The sequence below is a fragment of the Bombina bombina genome, chromosome 4 (genome assembly GCF_027579735.1).
Source record: "Bombina bombina isolate aBomBom1 chromosome 4, aBomBom1.pri, whole genome shotgun sequence".
In the NCBI taxonomy this organism is placed as follows: Eukaryota; Metazoa; Chordata; class Amphibia; order Anura; family Bombinatoridae; genus Bombina; species Bombina bombina.
In genome coordinates this window covers 700308814-700328047 of record NC_069502.1, presented here as the reverse complement: position 1 = coordinate 700328047, position 19234 = coordinate 700308814, and the positions used below count along the sequence as shown (strand labels likewise).

General features: G+C 39.7%; 1 protein-coding gene across 1 annotated transcript in view; it reads right to left on the bottom strand.

Moving 5' to 3' along the window:
• Nucleotides 1-16738, bottom strand: part of NT5DC1 (5'-nucleotidase domain containing 1) — a 729055-nt gene extending 712317 nt beyond the window's left edge. Inside the window, exon 1 of the mRNA XM_053710879.1 lies at nt 16542-16738. Within this exon, the coding sequence (XP_053566854.1) occupies nt 16542-16634 (93 nt within the window). The 5' untranslated portion in view covers nt 16635-16738. The remainder of the gene's footprint in view (nt 1-16541) is intronic.
• Nucleotides 16739-19234: the final 2496 nt, after the last annotated feature.

Sequence of the window (19234 nt, the reverse complement as noted above, 5' to 3'; positions counted from 1 at the left end):
CAAAACCTGGGTCCGTTATACATACAGCCATACAAATGCAAGCTCTCAATCAAACAAACTGGGAACAATTACGGGTGCACAGACTTATGTAATCTCCCTAGACATATACAAAACATGGAAGGGGACTGCACTCTCCGACTGGACTGCGTACAGACTCCCCTAGTATGTGTGCAATACAAACATTGACCCACTAGTTAAATATTTCCTGACCAGAAGTCACAATAATATGGCATCAGATACCGGCTCACAATAAGCACATTGACAGACAACAGTAAAGATTACATAAGGCAATTAAAACACAGGATCTCCTAAGACTCCTCTCACAAGGACTTAGCTTTCTGGTCAAAAAATATTTAAGTAGTGGATCAATGTTGTATTGCACACATACTAGGTGTTCGTGTTTTTTCCCTGCCATGTGCTGCTGGCAGCCATTTTACTCACCTCTCTTACTGAATCTGGTAGAGAGTGTGTGGTGCTGCTCATTTCCTGCACTCCCTCTTATGGCCAGACTGGTGAACATCATCCGCGTGAGACAGGTTGCAGTCTCAGAATTGTGATTTCATCACTTATTATTTAAAGGGCCTCTGTTCAATATGCTTTGCCCTTGCGTTGTCTCAGACCTGTTTCTGAGTTCCTGTGTTCCAGTTCCTGTGTATTACCTGTCTGTCTGACGTCCCTTCTGTTACTGATCCCTGGATTGTTCCTGATTCTGGCTCGTCCGACTACTTGCTTTGGCTCCTGACTAGGCTGGTCTGACTACCAGCTCTGGCTTTGACTCCTGGTTTGTTATTTGACTTGAGGACTTTTTATTATTTTTTATTATTAATAAAGGTGTGATTATTTTGGCACTTCTCGTCTCAGTCTGATTCCTGGCACCCTGACATGACATTACGCAAGGGCCACGAATCCTGATGGTACTAATAATCCACTTTTACCTACTATCATTTCCAGGATGGATGAAAAGGATCACTGCTTGGATCAATTTGCACTAGCCCTGCAAACACTGCTGACTCGCACTGCACATTTAGACCAGAGTGTCCCACAAGTTATGGCTGCCCGTTTCCGCTGCTGCACCTAGTCCTACCAGGAGCATGTCCGGTTCTGCACCTCTACCTCAGCGATATGGAGGCAATCCTATTCAGAGGGTTTTTGAACCAGGTGGGTATTTACTTTGAGATGTTACCTCAGGCGTTTCCCTCTGACAGAGCTAACGTGGGATTTCTCATCTCGTTACTCTCTGACACAGCTCTTGCCTGGGCTAATCCCTTGCGGGAGACTAATAAACCTGTGATTTCAAATTACCCTGAATTTGTGGCCTCCTTTCGAAGGGTATTTGATGTTCAGGCTCGCTCTTCCTCTGCTGCTAAACGACTCATGTACATTCAGCAAGGTACGAGATCTGTTGCTCAGTATGCCATTGAGTTCCATACGCTTGCCGCAGAGGTAGGTTGGAACAATGAATCCCTTGTTGGCGCCTTCTTTCATGGGCTCTCTGATGCGATTAAAGACGAAGTTGCTGCCAGAGATTTACCAGAGGATCTTGAGGCATTGATGTTTTTTTTAAATCCTAATTGACATCAGACTCAGCAAGAGGCCCTCTTTCAAGGAGCGCTTGCGAAAGCCTCCTGTTCCGTTGTCTCCTACGTGTTCATTACCACCCATGCCTCCTGGTCCTGAGTCACCAGGTACTTCTGAACCGATGCAGTTGGGATTCACACGTCTATCCATGGCTGAGAGGGATCTTTAGGAGGAGGGAGGGGCTCTGCCTCTATTGTTACAGGGCCACCTTTTAAAGTCTTGTTCTACACGGACGGGAAACGCTCGCACCTAAAGTCCTGTCGGGGGCAGACCTTGGGTGGTTTATCCTCGTCCACAGAACCGCTAAAGGAGAAACCTTTGGTCACGGTTGTCCTTTCCTGGGTGGACTCCACAATAGTCACCCAGGCTCTTGTTGACTCCAGTGCTGCGAGCTATTTCATTGACAGTGCTTTTGTATCAAAGCACTCCATTCCTGTATTGCCTCGGTCCGTTCGGCTTGCTATTGAAGCCATTGATGGCAGGCCCCTTCAGCCTGCACTCGTTACTCATGAAACCGCTCCGTTATCCATGGCTTTTGGGGCTCTCCATTTTGAAACCCTCCAGTCCCAGGTGATAAACTCTCCGCATTTTCCAGTTGTTCTGGGTTATCCCTGGCTCCAAAAGCACAATCCCAGTCTCGACTGGTGCGGATCTAAATTTTGTCATGGTCTCCGCAGTGTATTTCCATTTGCCTTTGGAAACCAGTCAAAGTCTTGTGCACTGCTTCAGTATCTCAATTGCCAGAGGTGTACCGAGAGTTCCTAGACGTTTTTGACAAGGTGCGTGCCGGTACGTTTCCTCACCGGTCTTACGATTGTGCCAGACCTGCAACCCATAGCCATTCCTCCTCGGGCCGGGTTTACCCTCTGTCTGTTGCGGAGAAATGTGCTATGGAGAAGTATGTTGAAGATGCTCTGTCGCGAGGGATCATCCGCAAATCCTGCTCTCCTGCAGGGGCTGGCTTCTTCTTTGTATAGAAAAAGGGTGGCGAGTTAAGACCATGCATCGATTATAGGGTCCTAATCCTAATTGAATGCCTACCCTATTCTGCTCATTACGAAACTCTTTGACCGCCTCAAGAGAGCTACGGTCTTTTCAAAACTTCATTTGAGTGGAGTGTACAATCTTGTTAGGATCAAGGAGGGCCACAAATGGAAAACAGCATTTAACACAAGGAGTGGGCGTTATGAATATCTTGTAATGCCCTGTGGCCTATGTAATGTTCCTGCTGTTTTTCAGGAATTTATTAATGATGTCCTACGAGATATGTTGCAACAGTGTGTTGTGTTGTACTTCGACATCCTCATACACTCACCCACACTTGAGGCTCATCGTTCTGATGTCACACGGGTACTTCAGAGACTACATGAGAACGGCCCGTTTTGTAAATTTGATAAAATGTTAGTTCTATCAGACTTAAGTAACCTTCCTAGGTTATGTAATCTCCGTTGCAGGGTTCTCCATGGATCCTGACAAGTTGTCTGCAGTTCTGCAGTGGCCTCACCCAGTTGGTCTTCGGTCTATTCAACGTTTTTTGGACTTCGCCAATTACTATAGAAAGTTTATTAAAAAACTTTTCTTCCTTGGTCAAACCTATTACAGACATGACCCATAAAGAGAATGATCCACTCTATTGGTCACCTACTGATATTTAGGCCTTTGATAGTCTTAAGACTGCCTTTGTTGCCGCTTCAGTTCTGGCTCATCCTAACCCTGTCCTGCCTTTCATTCTTGAGGTTGATGCGTCTGAGACTGGAGTAGGTGCCTCTTGTCTCAACGTCCTACGCCTAAAGGTTCCTTGCATCCGCGCGATTTCTTCTCTAAAAAATTGTCTCCAGCGGAGTGCAATTATGAAATTGGTGACAGGGAATTACTGGCCATAATTTTGGCACTCAAGGAATGGAGGCATTTTCTCGAGGGTACTAGCGTACCAGTGCTCATTGAACTGAACAGCTGTTGAAGCTTTCTACCCACGGCAAACAGAGCAGGGATTCCGGATATCCTGCCTAACAGATTCCATCTCAGCCCGGTGTGAAAGACTAAGCAGCTGTGCCAATACAGTTATCCTAATGGTAGTTGACGTTTTTCTCAAATATCACATTGCATTCCTTTGAAGAAGCTGCCTACCGCTCAGGAGCTTGCTTCAATTTTTGCCCGGGAGGTCTTCCGTTTACATGGGTTACCCAAGGAGAAAGTTTTGGACCGGGGTAGCCAGTTTGTCTCCAGATTTTGACGTTCCTTTTGTGCTCAAATGGGGATCCAGCTTTCCTTCTCCTCTGCATATCACCCTCAATCCAATGGGGTTGCGGAACGGTCTAATCAAGCTCTGGAACAGTTCCTCCGTTGCTATGTCTCAGATCACCACAATAATTGGTCTGGTTTCAACCATCCTTGTTGCCCGATTCATTCATGTCTCAGGGTATTGAGGCTTTGGAGGAGCATCTCCGGCAACTTCGTTCCACATGGGTGCAGATTCAGGATTGCCTTCATCGTTCTATGCAGCGCCAAAAGTTCCAGGCTGATCATAGGCGTCTGCCCGCGCCTTCCTACCAGGTTGGTGAGAGGGTTTGGCTGTCCTCCCTCAACTTGAACCTTTGTGTGCCTTCCAATAAACTGGTTCCCCATTATGTTGGTCCTTTTCGAATACACCGAAAGGTCAATCCTGTGGCCTATGCTCTTTACCTTCCTCCTGCAATGCGCATCTCCAATGTTTTTCATGTCTCCCTCTTGAAACCATTGGTTTGTAATCGGTTTACCACTGTGTTGCCTCGTCCCATCTCTGTTGACAACCATAAAGAATATGAGGTCAGCAGCATTATTGACTCTCGTATGTCCAGGGGCCGCGTATAGTATTTGGTTGACTGGAGGGGCTACGGTCCGGAGGAGCGTTCATGGGTTCCCTCCTCTGATGTTCATGCTCCCGCCCTCTTCCGTGTCTTCCATGCCCGTTTCCCAATAAGCCTTTTGTCCTCCCGCAAGGGAGGGGTCTTTGAGGGGAGGGTACTGTCAGGGTTTTTTCTCTGCTTTGTTTGGCATGTGCTGCTGGCAGTCATTTTACTCACCTCTCTTACTGAATCTGGTATACAGAGTGTGTGATGCTGCTAATTTCCTGCACGCCCTCTTACGGACAGATTGGTGAACATCATCCGTGTGAGACAGGTTGCAGTCTCAGAATTGTGATGTCATCACTTATTATTTAAAGGGCCTCTGCTCAGTATGCTTTGTCCTTGCATTGTCTCAGACCTGTTTGTGAGTTCCTGTGTTCCAGTTCCTGTGTATTACCTGGCTATCTGACGTCACTTCTGGTTCCTGATCCCTGGCTTGTTCCTGACTCTGCTGTTCTCCTTGTTCCCGATTCCGGCTCGTCTGACTACTCGCTTTGACTCCTGACTCGGCTCGTCTGACTACCAGCTCTGGCTTTGACTCCTGTTTTTTTATTTGACTTGTAGACTTTTTATTATTTTTTTTATTAATAAAGGTGTGATTATTTTTGCACTTCTCGTCTCAGTATGATTCCTGGCACTAGGGGAGTCTCCTACGTTTAACCGCTACTGTCCTATTCCTGAGAAGATTGATACTCTCATGCTTACATTGTAGGGTTTACATTGTAACTTTATTTGCTTTTCATTTGTGGATTAGCTATTAACCATTATAGGAGTCAGTCTGTTACAACTCTAACATTATTTCTACACTATTTCATCATATGCTTAACTGCTACAGCTTTACCTTATGGAATTTTGACTTTCTTATTCTTACATTGCAGCAGGTAGCTACTTTATAAATGTGGAACAATAAATCATTTACTGCAAGAGTCAGACTGTTACAACCCTAATACTATCCCTACACAATCCAGAGTAACGACCTGTATACTCCAACATAGGGTCTATATGTTGATTGTAGACACAAAACTATAAGTGGTTGTCTCTCCTATGTTATTGTTCCATAGGCTAAAGGAAACAATTTATTCTGATATAGCTGTCTAAAATTATCCATAATCAGAGTTTCAATAGTCACTATGCTGATAAGAAACTTGCCTCTACAAATCCACCTAAAGGTTATAACCTGTATATACATTTTTAACCCTTTGGATCCAAAGTGATCCTTACTACATTTGCCTCATGCTATTATCTAGAGCATAACTAGAGTTATAGCCTCCTGTTAGACCTTTGTCTTTGTTCGCACTACATATGCCAATGGTTCTGTCTCAATACGACTAAACATATTGCCTTAGTGTGTTTTTAATTTGCAAATTCTTAATATTAAATTTTATTAAAAGTTAAAGAGACATGAAACCCAAAAAAATAATTTCATGATTTAGATAAAGAATACAATTTTAAACAACTTTACAATTTACTTCTATTATCTATTTTGCTTCATTGTTTAGATATCCCTTGTTGAAGAAATAGCAATGCACATGTGTGAGCCAATTACATAAGGTTTCTATGTACAGCCACCAATCAGCAGCTACTGAGCATATCTAGATATTCATTTCAACAGAGGATATTAAGAGAATGAAGCAAATTAGATAATTAAAGTAAATTGGAAAGTTGTTTAAAATCGCATGCTCTTTCTAAATCCTGAAAGAAAAAAAATGTGGGTTTCATATCCCTTTAAGTTTTATTTAGTTTTTCATGGTTCACACCCCCATGAGAGAGTTGATTTTGTGATTTCCATTATCCTATTTCTATAATAAATAACAAACTCCTGAATGCTAATTAGTGTATTCTCCAGAGGAGGTCTTTGTTTCTCTTTTTTTTTCCCTTTTAGATCCTAAATGGGCATAAAATTTGAGGTTAGAGCCCTGCAGATTTATTGGGAGAAAGGTAGGCGGTGGGAGTGGGTGTTATTTTATATGTAAAATCCCCAACATTGTACCTATATATTAAGTGGATGAAAACTTATTCCATTGTTGGTAGTTATACGATTATGTTTTCCTTTGAAATATTGCCATGTCTGGTGTAAATTAGATGTATCTTGTATAAGTATATACACTGTTGGTCTAAAAATATAAAAATAAAGAGAGAGAGTTGAAATAAAACTGAGACCTTTGATTAGAGTTTGCTCGGGCCCAGAAAACGGACCCAGCCCGGTCAATAAAAATTTGTGAAGTATCATAGAGATATTTCTGATATTAGTTTTTTGCTTTACTCAAAGATGAAAAGGTATTGGAGTACAATTGTATTTTTTTAATAGAATGGTCTCCAAAGAGTTGACCTTTAGCCAGAGTACCTCATTACTCAGTGGCCTTATCAGAAAACTTTGAATCAATCTTTTTATTATTCTACAATGTTCTGACGGCAATTGGGGTATTGGCATTGCCTACAAAGCAAATATGCTGAACTAATTATAGAAGGGGTGAAAGAAAAATCAGAAGACTGGCGGAAGCCTGGGATAAGAGAAAACAAAATGGAGGCGGGTCAGGCTTTAAGGAGACAGCAAGTGACAGAAGTACTGAAGCCAAAGAAGCAGCTGGTAACAAAACTAAAATGGCGAGCTGATGGAAGATACAGTATTTGTGACAGTAGTATGGGGTAAGGAGCAAAAGAGGAAGGGGTGGAGTCAAACCGCACGCTGAAAGGAAAACCGAGCCAAAAATAAGGGTGAGTAGGAAGAAAAGCAGACTGGGAAGGTAATGAGAAGTAGTTGAAAAAGGAGGTTAAGTCAGCAAGTTGAAGGAAAACACCACTGGTAAAAAAAGTGAAAGTAAGGTGTACTACTACAATAGGGAAATATACACTAGATAAACATCAAAATAAGGAAAACAAAGGAAAAGGAGATTCTAGAAAAAAAAACTATTAAAGTTATTTAAAATAAGAGACATAAATACTGTTACAAAAATAATTTTATTAATGATCTACTTAGCTACAGTTGAGCAGCAAAAGAAAAAAAAAGAGGGAGATACTAGGTTTGCAGCCCTTATATCTCAGATGGGACTTCTCATTGGTTACTCTCATCAGCTGACTTTCTCTCTCCTTGGTTGATCTGTTGTTTTTGTTGCCATGCAAATGTTTTTTCTCTGATTGTATTACATTTATTGTTCTATTTTCTTTGTGCTGCAAATGCTGCAGTTTTGAGCAGTAAAGAAAGCAATGCAAAAAATGAGTCTCAGGTCTTGTAATAAAATTCACACTATCAACCTCATTTTCAATGGTGAAACTCAAAACCACAATTATTTGTCAGAAGCCAATTTACAAATTCCTGGGCCACCAAATCATTACCCTTTCCAATTAAGAGAGGGTGGTCTATGTATCATTTATAAAAAGTTATATAATGTCTGAAGGGATTTCTATATCAATAAATAAGAGAGAGCTCACAACCCATGTAAAGGTTGGAAAGATCACTTTTTTTTTCTTTCATAATTCAGATAGAGCATACAATTTTAAACAACTTTCCAATTTACCTCTATTTTCAAATGTTCATTCTACCGGTATGCTTTTTTGAAAAGCATTTTTAAAGGAACACTGAACCCAAATTTTTTCTTCCGTGATTCAGAAAGAGCATGCAATTTTAAGCAACTTTCTAATTTACTCATATTATCAAATTTTCTTCATTCTCTTGGTATGTTTATTTGAAAAGCAAGAATGTAAGTTAAGATGCCGGCCCATTTTTGGTGAACAACCAGGGTTGTCCTTGCTGATTGGACAGCACCAATAAACAAGTGCTGTCCATGGTCTGAACCAAAAATGGGCTGGCTTCTTACCTTAGATGCCTTCTTTTTCAAATTAAGATAGCAAGAGAACGAAGAAAAATTGATAATAGAAGTAAATTAGAAAGTTGCTTAAAATTGCATGCTCTATCTGAATCACGAAAGAAAAAAAAAATGGGTTCAGTATCCCTTTAAGTAGACTCAGGAGCAGCAATGAACTTTTGGGAGCTAGCTTCTGATTGGGAGCTCTACATATATGCCTCTTCTCATTGGCTCACTGGCTGTGTTCAGATATCTCCCTGTAGTGCATTGTTGCTTTTTCAATAAAGGACACAAAAAGAATGAATCAAATTTGACAACATAATTCATTTGGAATTTGTTTAAAATTCTATTTTCTATCTGAATCATTACGAATAACTTTGGGTTTCATGTCCCTTTAACACACTGGGATAACCTGAAACTTTTGGCCCGGGACAACCTATGATCTAGGACCAGACTCTAACCATGTCACATTCTGCTGAACTTCCTCATCTGCACCTGTTGATACATTCAAAAGATTCTGCCTCACTCTCTCTGAAGTTAACATGTTTGCTTTGGTTTTGGTTTTTAGACCTAGAGCAATGTAAAAGAATGCCTTAAAAAGCATAAAATCTCAAAATCCTACAGGTTATACAGTATCTACACTTAGGTAGGGCTTTGTATAAGTCTCCTCTTACCAATGGCTTTCTAGTCATAATCATCCAGTTTTGGATAGACTGTTCTGTAAACACTTTTATTGCCAAAAGGGACTGTGGGAAATGTCACAGATTTTAAATATGTCAAAGTTAAATACAGCTTGCTTTAATACTATATGACTGTATTCAAGCAGCTAATGAAAAGCCTATTGGATCAGGGAATGTGTCTTCTACAACTGCTACATAAATAACATCAATTTTACTTTTCTGCAGTAAAATTTATGTAATGCAAGCTTCATTTGCTACTGTTATTTTAAGGTATCCGTGGCTTCACAGACAATGCTGCATTGTATTTCATAACTCTTTTAGTTCACTATTTACACTAAACTTAACATACAACTAAATATTTACCCATGTTGGAGATGAGAGGAAAACAGTCATAAATACTAGAGGTGGGTATTTTGAATGCACAATAATTATATTTGTTATAGTCACTATAGGCCTGATATTCAAAACCTTGCAGGCATGGAGAGAAATCACGCAAAATCTTTGAGATTTGTTTAGACCTTGTATTAGAATATAGGAGTCTCTGTTTCACATAAAGAACACACCACCAAGCAAAATAAACTTGTCTCAAGTTAAAAATTGTGTTTGTAAGAGCTTTATCAACAACATATTAAGAGACGTGATAGACTTATTCCTAATTATATATCTGGCTGACCTCTTGATTTATTTGTCTTCTGTACTAATCTCAGTTATGTGCCCAGCATCTTTAAGAGAATTATCTTTGCCAACACTGATCAATGTGAATTGAATAATTAAAAGATCTCCTTCATGGGTTATTTTATTTCCTCGCATAGATTCAAAATGGCCAAGTACGAAAAGAAAATATATAATAATAATAATCCAGTACAGCTTTGCACCGATTTCTTGGCTTTTAAATAGAAAAAAAATAAATAATCCAAATTGTTAGCCACCTGATGTGACTCCAAAATGGGACAGACCCATCTTCATGGATACCTTATGGTACTGTTTAAAAAATGCTTTAGCACATTCTGATATATTTATAAAGTTTTTGAAGTGTCTGCTTATGATGCTGGAGCTCAAAAGCTTTTCCCAAAGTGTGTGTACATTTATGTATGTGAACATGAGCAATGTTTAGCTTCTGTTTTACCATTCACTAGTAATGCCAGATTGTGTTCCGATTGCCGACCCGCAATACTGATAAAGAACTTACAATCTAGGCCTACGTTTATTGTCCTGTGTAAATAACATATTTAGTCATCTGCAATAACTGGGAAGCAGCTTTAGACATTAGTTATTCTTTTGTTAGAAATATTTAATGTATCAGTGTTCTCACTATTTCGGGGCAAGCTAACAGTTTACGCACAAGCGATATAGGGTTTATTATGGTTGTTTTCGAGCGTCAAATGTAACTCTCGTTTTACAGGTTGAATTTAAACATGGTCGCTTAAGCGCAATTGAATGTAATGCACATCGGGATACTGCGACCTTAACGCTTGGTTAACTGTTTCACAAAACAAAAAAGTGTCACAAAACACAAAGATATAAGGTCTCAGATGTTAGAAAAAAAAGGCAGGCAAAGGGCTTTAACATTGAGATACATACATATACATATCTAAATATGTATATATATATATATATATATATATATATATATATATATATATGTGTGTGTGTGTGTGTGTGTGTGTGTAAATATGTATTTATGTACAGTTGTAATCAAAATTGTTCAACCCCTATTGCAAACCAGGTATTTTGTCAAAATTTACAGACTTTTAGATGTTTGCAATGAACAAATCAAACAAAAGCAATTGAAGCCAGGACATCATCTGCTAACCACTTGTAATGTGTCAGATTTCTTGCAAGAACAAATGAGCCATTTGCCAACCCTCCTTGGAGAACTTGCAGGCTAGTAGTAGAGGTTGCTCTTTGAGTGTCATACAAGGCACAGGCCTCAGAGGACAGCCTGCAACCAGTCGTCTCCGGATCTCGTATTCTGCTCAGGCAGGTAAGTGGCAGCCGCTGGGGTACTAAAGCACTACCATCACCATCAGACATGGGAGGAGAGTCAATTTGTAGATCTTCAACAGGACTGTCGGATGCAGATGGGTGAAATACTGCTCTTATAGTCTCCGTAAAGGAAACTTGGTAGAAGTCTAGAAGGCCATTAAGCTCCACTTGCAGGGAAGCGACTGGTTCCATGTTTATCCTAGATATTCTCAAATAGCCAATTCTGTTTGGATTAACAGGTTAGGCATATATTGAGAAGCATAGCAGATAATTGTAAATAGAAATAGGAAAGTTCTTGCAGTGTCTTGCAGGATATCACTGCCCTGTAACGACAGAGACACACAGGTGTCCTGCCGGGGAATTAGGTAGTAGGCCGCAACCCTTAAAATGTTCCAGTAAACTGAATCTAATATCAAATCTAAAAGTAGTGGTATCGTTCAAGAGAGCTTTCTTTGCTGCAAAGTATTTAGCAGAAAGGAATAGTTGATGGAGCATTAGAGAAATTATTTTTTGCAGATTTGAGCTAAGGCTTGAAGCAGTAGACAGTCTTGCGACCTGTCATGGTCGCCACCCGGAAGTTCCCCCTTACCTGATAAATTAATTTCCTTCTTGGCAGTAAGAGTCCATGAGAACATTTATAACATGTGATATACTATTCCTGGCCACCAGGAGGAGGCAAAGACACCCGAAACAAGACTATAAATATCCTTCCCACTTCCCCTACCCTCCAGTAGAGGATAAGGAAAAGTGAAGAAAGATACAAGGGGTACAGAGGTGCAAAAAATAACTGCCGCCACTACACATTATCATTGGGCTGGGTTGTGGGCTCTCACTGCCATGAAGGAAATAAATTTATCAGGTAAACATATATTTTATTTTCCTTCTATTGGCAGTGAGAGTCCACAAGAACATCCATAACCTATGGGAAACCAATACACAAGCTGTGAAGTTCATGAATGTTCGTGAGGGAAAAAAAGTAGGTAAGGAAGTACTAAGCACCACCTCTTGTAGAACCCTTCTCCCAAAGAAACGCCTCCGCTAAGAAAAAATTTTTTTGTAGAACATTGTGAAGGAGAGTAATGACACAGATCCACTCAATTGAGGCCTCAGTCCTGAAGCACCAAGCAAAAGGCCCGTCACAGATAAAATGAACCATGATTCTCGAAGGAGCTCCATGCCCGCCACCCTATAGGTCATACTGATCAGACTTCTCAACCAAAAAGAAGTAGAAAAAGCTGAGATCCTTGCCCCCAGCACTTACCAGTATACAGGATGAATAGGGAAAAGGTTTGACTAAACTCCTTAGTAGCGTGAAGGTAGAACTTCAGCACTCTGATCGCCTCCAAATATGTAACTGGCTCTCCTAGAAGATGACGGGTACAAACAAATTAAAGGAAACACAGTCTCCTGGATGACGTTACAAGTATTCACCAGCCTGTTAACAAACAGGTTGAGTCTGCGACACAAGCCCAGTTTAGGGCGTCTTACCACCTCTGGTCCGGGTGAGCTGCATTGTTACCGCTCTCCCACAGGACTATTGCATAGCAGATATGAAGCGGAAATGGTGCGAAAGCACTGCCTACGGCGGGAATCAGCATCTCCGCCCACCACAGTGGCCTGTATCAGAACATAGACTGCGGTCTGTAGTGAACCCAATAGCCCACTATGGGCGGGCTGCACAATATAAACTGGAGTGACCAGTGGAACTGGTAACTAGTTCGACCGTATACCATCACCTAATCGTGACTATGACTGGGTGTTATAAAGTCCACAGTAGGACAAATGCTTGTCAGTGTCCTGCATACTAACGTGACAAAGCACATCCCTCTCAGCCTTATATTGGATCCTGGTACTCCGGTTAGCTTGTGGCAAGCTGCTGCCTGTCAAAAGGGAGTAGGAAAGTGCACAGTACATGCATCCTTGGTGGAGGGACAAGACTTACACCGTCTCTTTATTAGAAAAGCTGCCATGAAAGAGGGGACAAATTACCTATAATGAGACTGTAATTTAGTGGTAGGAAAGTGCACAGTACATGCATCCTATGTGGAGGGACAAGACTTACACCGTCTCTTTATTAGACAAGTTGCCATGAAAGAGGGGACAAATTACCTATCATGAGACTGTAATTTAGTGTGAAACACACCGTGTTATCAAACAGGGGATTTAGGCTATACTGGAAAGAGGCATGGAAGACCCAGCGTTGACCAGTATTATATATATCAATACTCTACTGATATTTATATGGATATATGATTTTGGCTCTCATGAGCCAATCCATGTTAAACTTCTTTACAGAACCCCTCTCTCTGTCTACCTCTATGATACGAGGCAAATAACTACTGGAGGGTAGGGGGAGTGGGAGGGATATTTATAGTCTTGTTTAGGGCTTCTTTGCTTCCTCCTGGTGGCCAAGAAAAGTATTTCCCATAGGTTATGAATGTTCTTATGGACTCTCACTGCCAAAAGAAGGAAATTAATATTTTTTGTGTCGGGTTAGCACACTTGAGAATATACAATCAGGTTTGCGCACAAGTTTTTCCACTCTTTTGCTCCATTGCCTTCTATAGGGGATACGTTAACGTGGTTGCAATATTCTAACTTCGGCTTTTTGTGTGCAAAAACTTTTAACTTTCAATTTGTAATACATTACCCAACACACGCAAAAAGCTTACTTCTAGCTGTGTAAGTGCGAGAGCAATAAATACCGATCCACTTGTAATCTGGCCCTTAATAGGTGGCCCCCCGGCTGATTTTACTGACCTCCCGGCTAAAATTTAAACCAATTTTAACCTAAAAGTATTTTTTTTCCAATGTCTGTTGCACAAAATATAAATAAATCAATTTATATTTAATTATGCAATGAATGTGTGCTGCTTTGGATATCTAAATTACCATTCATAAATAACAGAACATTTTATAACATTGCAAAGAATTACACTGCCTCCACCTTGCAACTTTATAATGCAACCTGGCTGGACAATTTCTTGTAGAGAACACTGTGTAATATTTAAAATCCATATCAGCATGTCTTTAAGTAAGGTCATGCTGTTATAATTTACTACCTGTGGTATACAAACCTTAAAGTTAAAGGTACACTGTACACCAATTTTCGTATAACTGCACATAATAAACCTGGGTATACATCTGATAATTTGGGGCTTGGTTAGGAGTCTGAAAATGTTATTAAATGTTATTAAAACATAAGCAAAACTATACACTGTTACAAAAACACTCCCAGATAGGCTATATAAATAGATCATATACAAAACATTTATGCAAAGAAAAATCAAGCGTACAATGTCCCTTTAAAAAGACAGTAAACGCCTTGGGATTTTTTATATAAAATGTTTACTTATGTGTAATGAAAGAACTTTGCAATTTACTTTGTTTGTTTTGACCCCTTTTCGAGAAACTTAGCCTTAAAAACTGAGGATTTTTAAATTCTCACAACTTGAAATGCTCCCTACTGAATTCTCAAGGTTATTATTATGAGTTATTTATAGAGCGCCAATGCTTAACTGCTATGTTTCTGTGTCTAATTGGCTCTAACTGATAACAGCAGCAAAACAATGCACTACTTTTATGACAGTGACTAGCCTTGTTGTCAGCAGACTTAAGCCCAGATTGGCTCCTACAAATAAGGCAAATGGTGGGTGGAGTTTGGCTGTTGAAAGATAAATTGCAGAAAATAAATATGCTAATTTGTTTTGATAACATTTAGACTGAGCTGATGTTATTCTATAGCAACACAAAATAAATGTCTTGCAATTACACTGTGTTTACTGTCCCTTTAACGACCAGTGATGTATCCTGTATGTTGCTGGTCTTTTAAAGGGGCTTAGGTTTTTGCGGTGAGTGGAGGCCTGCAGGAGGGAGGGAGGTTGTAATAGTGCTATCTTGATGCTTGCAGCCAGACCCGCATTATTATAGGTCAAAAAAACCTTCAGGACGAGCAACATAAAGGGTACACTGTGGTCATTAAGGGGTTAACGAACAAGTGCTAAATATATTTCTACTGCACTCTCACCCACAAATAAGGAATGTTTACTTGCACAAATGGAATATGCATGAGTGCTCAAAGATAAACTGCACTTTGTTACAAGTGAAACATGCAGGGTCAATCTCATACATGAACTGCACATGTAAACAACAGAGATGCACATGTGCCTGCATAAAAGTGTATTAAATACATGCATTATTTCATGCACATGCATTTACATATGCTTGCTAATTGTCCCCTCAATTGATAGCAACAATTTTCATAAAAGTAAAAAAAAAATTAAGGTTCATTCTGAAGCAAAAAAAGGATCTTATTCATTAGACCCTACTCTTTACTGACATACTCTAAAAATGTAATACATGTAGAATATATATAACACAATGTTTTATAGCAATGTATTCAAGAGACAATGAAAACTTTATCAGTATGTGTTTTGAAGAGCAAATTTTACATCCCTTTAAATCCCCTTATTTTTGCACGTTTTATTAACCAGCGTCCATTCATACAACACCCACCTTTTTAATTGTTTTTCTTTCTTTTTTGTCATATTTAAGATACACACTTGATACATATTTGTATTGTCATTAGTTCCTTTGCTCAGCAGCAAATATGAAAACAGGTTGTGTGGTAATCTATTTAAACAAAAATGAAATACTTCTATAATACTTTGCTTCTAATTACTGATACATAATTTAGTTGTAATTAGTTCCCAAAACATTTACAACTCTGCTAATCCTCCTTAAGAGCAGAGGCTGTGACAGCTTTAGGGGCGGGAACTGAATAAACACGAACTATTTGATTAATCAATAGCAATGTTGTAATCCACAGTCCACTCACACAAGGTGAATAATAACAGGCAGACATCGTTTTTCCTTCTAGAAGTCTTTTTCACAGCCTCACTTCCTGACCACTGCAAGGATTTAAGGTGGATTAGCACACGTGTGCTGAACATTTAGACTAATGAAAAGAAAAAGGTTAGAAAAATATGTTGCTGCATCAGCAAACCACAATATAACACCAGCAGATTCAATAAATAATACTGCTTTTTCCAGCCAGTTAGCACACTGGATAAAGTATACAGTACATTGCTTTCAACATTGTGGAAAGCCAAACTCCCATTTTTAATAATAATAATATTTAAAAGCACAATAATTTAGTATTTTCTATAATACATTTAAAAGCAATACAGCTAAATGTGTTTTTTTATTTTTATTATTTTACTCCTGCAAACCACAGCTGTACTAAATCTAATCCACCTTGCGTAGGAAAATAAAGAGAAATAGGTTAGGCTGCAATACAGAGGCGGGGCATTGAGCTGAATGCTGGTGCATGAATAAGACCGGGATACAGGATCTAAAATTACGCTTGATGTCTCTAAACTAAGGCCCATCTGCCTAGCAACAGCAAGTTAACCCTTTCAGTCCTTAAAGGCCTGCAAAGGTGTGCGTGGCTTTTACATGAATCAAATGTCAGGGAAATTAGCGTGTTGTTTTTGTACTGTTGTATCACACTTAATGCATTGTTATTAGCTTAGAAACAATGGCTGACGTCCAGCCCTCTGGTAATCAGAAACGTGTCTGTATCACTGTTTCCTATTCCCCATACTCACCTGGTTGGATTCCTGGAGCCGGTATCGGCACAGAGTGTGGTCCAGATCGAACCCAATGACATCACAATCGGAGATTGAGAAGCACTCAGTCATTGTTAGGCGGGAAGAACTAAAGTGAATGAATGAAATGTTACTGTGTAGCAGCTGGCTAGGCAAACACAAGCACACAGCTCTGACACTACCGTGTAAAGCACTCTGACCCGGGGCTGGGCTGCACAAATTGGTTCTTGTTTCCTGCTGCTTTTTACAAGTAACCAAACTACACTGAAATCTTTTTGTATCAATCAGATTATTTCCCCGTTAGACTGAGATAATGATAAATAATAAATTATAATTGATATGGATCTTCTATATGATTTGCTACTTAGTGCAGTGTATAGTAGCATGAAATGTCACTGAATGGTGGCATGTTTTTAAAGACAGAAAAAGACCATTATTAAAAGGCTATGTTAAAGGGGCTATCTAGCGTGAAAATAAAATGTTTTGTTAAAGAATGTTATTTTGACATTCTTGTGATTAACCCCTACTAAGAAGTTAAACACTGGGTTGGAAACTTATTTTATGGCAGATTATTGGAGCATACATATGTATGCCTCTCCTAATGGGATCATAGTCTGTATCTTTGTGTAGCAACAACGCATTGTTGTTGTGTGTACAACTTTGTGTTTAACTCTTCAGCAGAAAAGTCTTTTTATATTAAAATGCCCCATAAATTTTGTAGCTAACAAGCATACATGTGCGTCATGGGACTGGGAATACCACTTCCTACTGCACTTTGTATGGGACCAGAGTTGCTACAAAGATGCAGATATTAACATATTTGAATACACACAGGGCAAGAAATATGTGGGAGTGTAAAACCCACCTGAAGTTAGACACTTTTTCGTTATTCGCTATTCATTATTCAAAATCTAATGGGGATTTCCATGTTAAATAAAAACAAAGAAAAAATATAAAAAACAAGCTTTGTGTCACTTAGTGTCTACTACCCAACTATACCCCTGACTGAGCATAACAAAATAATATCAAAGTTAGGAATGTAACTTGGGGATAAGACCCCTCAGGAGCTGCCTAAATGCACTGCCCCTATTCACACTCTCATGGGTAATAATGGCAAACACATCCATCATATACACATCTGCCATATAAAAACTAGGCTTTGTGTCACTTAATGACTACTACCCAAGTATACCACAGACTAAGCAGAATCAAATGACACTAAAGACCCTAACTTGGGGATAGGATCCCTCAAGAGCCCCCTGAATGCACTTCCCCTATCCACTCTCATAGGTGATACATACATTTTATAAACATCTGCACTATAAAAACTAGGCTTTGTGTCACTGACTACTTCTCAAGTAAACCACAGACTAAGTAGAATCCAATGACACCAAATTTAAGACCCAAACACGGGGATAGGACACCTCAAGAGCCTCCTGAATGTACTGCCTCTATCCACTCAAATAGGTGATAATGCAAATACATAAAACATATTAGCACCTGCCCTATAAAAATTAGGCTTTGTATCACTTAATGACTACTACCCAGGTATACCCCAGACTAAGCAAAATCCAATGAAACCAGAGTTAAAACCCTAACTTGGGGAGAGGACCCCTCAAGAGCCCCCAGAATGCACTACTCCAATCTCATAGGTGATAATGCAAATGCATACATCATATAACATCTGCCCTATAAAAACTAGACTTTATGTCACTTAGTGACTACTATCCAGGTATACCTCAGACTGAGAAGAATCCAACGACACCAAAGTTAAGACCTTAACTTGGGGATAGGACCCCTCAAGAGCCCCCTGAATGTGCTGCCCCAATCCACTCTCATTGGTGATATATACATCATATAAACATCTGCCCTATAAAAAACTAGGCTTTGTGTCACTTAATGACTACTACCCCAGTATACCCCAGACTTAGCAGACTCAAATGACATCAAAATGAAGACCTTAACTTGGGGATTGGACCCATCAAGAGCCCCCTGAATGCAGTGCCCCTATCCACTCTCATATGTGACACATATATCATATAACCATCTGCCCTATAAAAACTAGGCTTTGTGTCACTTAGTGACTATTACCCAAGTATACCACAGACTGAGCAGAACCAAATGACACCAAAGTTAAGACCCTAACTTAGGGATATGACTCCTCAAAAGACCCTTGAATGCACTGCCCCTATCCTCTCTAATAGGTGATGATGCAAATGCATTCATCATATAAACACCTGTGCTATAAAAAGTAGTCTTTGTGTCGCTTAATGACTATTACCCAAGTATACCCCAGACTGAGCAGAATCCAATGACACCAAAGGTAAGACCCCAACTTGCGGATATGACTCCTCAAAAGCCCCCTGAATGCACCGCCCCTATCCACTCTCATAGGTGATAATGCAAACACACACATCATATAAACATCTGCCCTATAAAAACTTGTCCTATCCCCAAGTTAGGGTCTTAACTATGATGTCATTTGAGTCTGCTCAATCTGGGGTATACTGGGGTAGTTGTCATTAAGTGACACAAATCCTATTTTTTTTATAGAGCAGATGTTTATATGATGTATGTGTTTGCCATTATCACCTGAGAGTGGATAGGGGCAGTTAATTCAGGAGGCTTTTGAGGAATCCAAAGCCTAGTTTTTATAGGGCAGATGTTTATATGATATATGTATCACCTTTGAG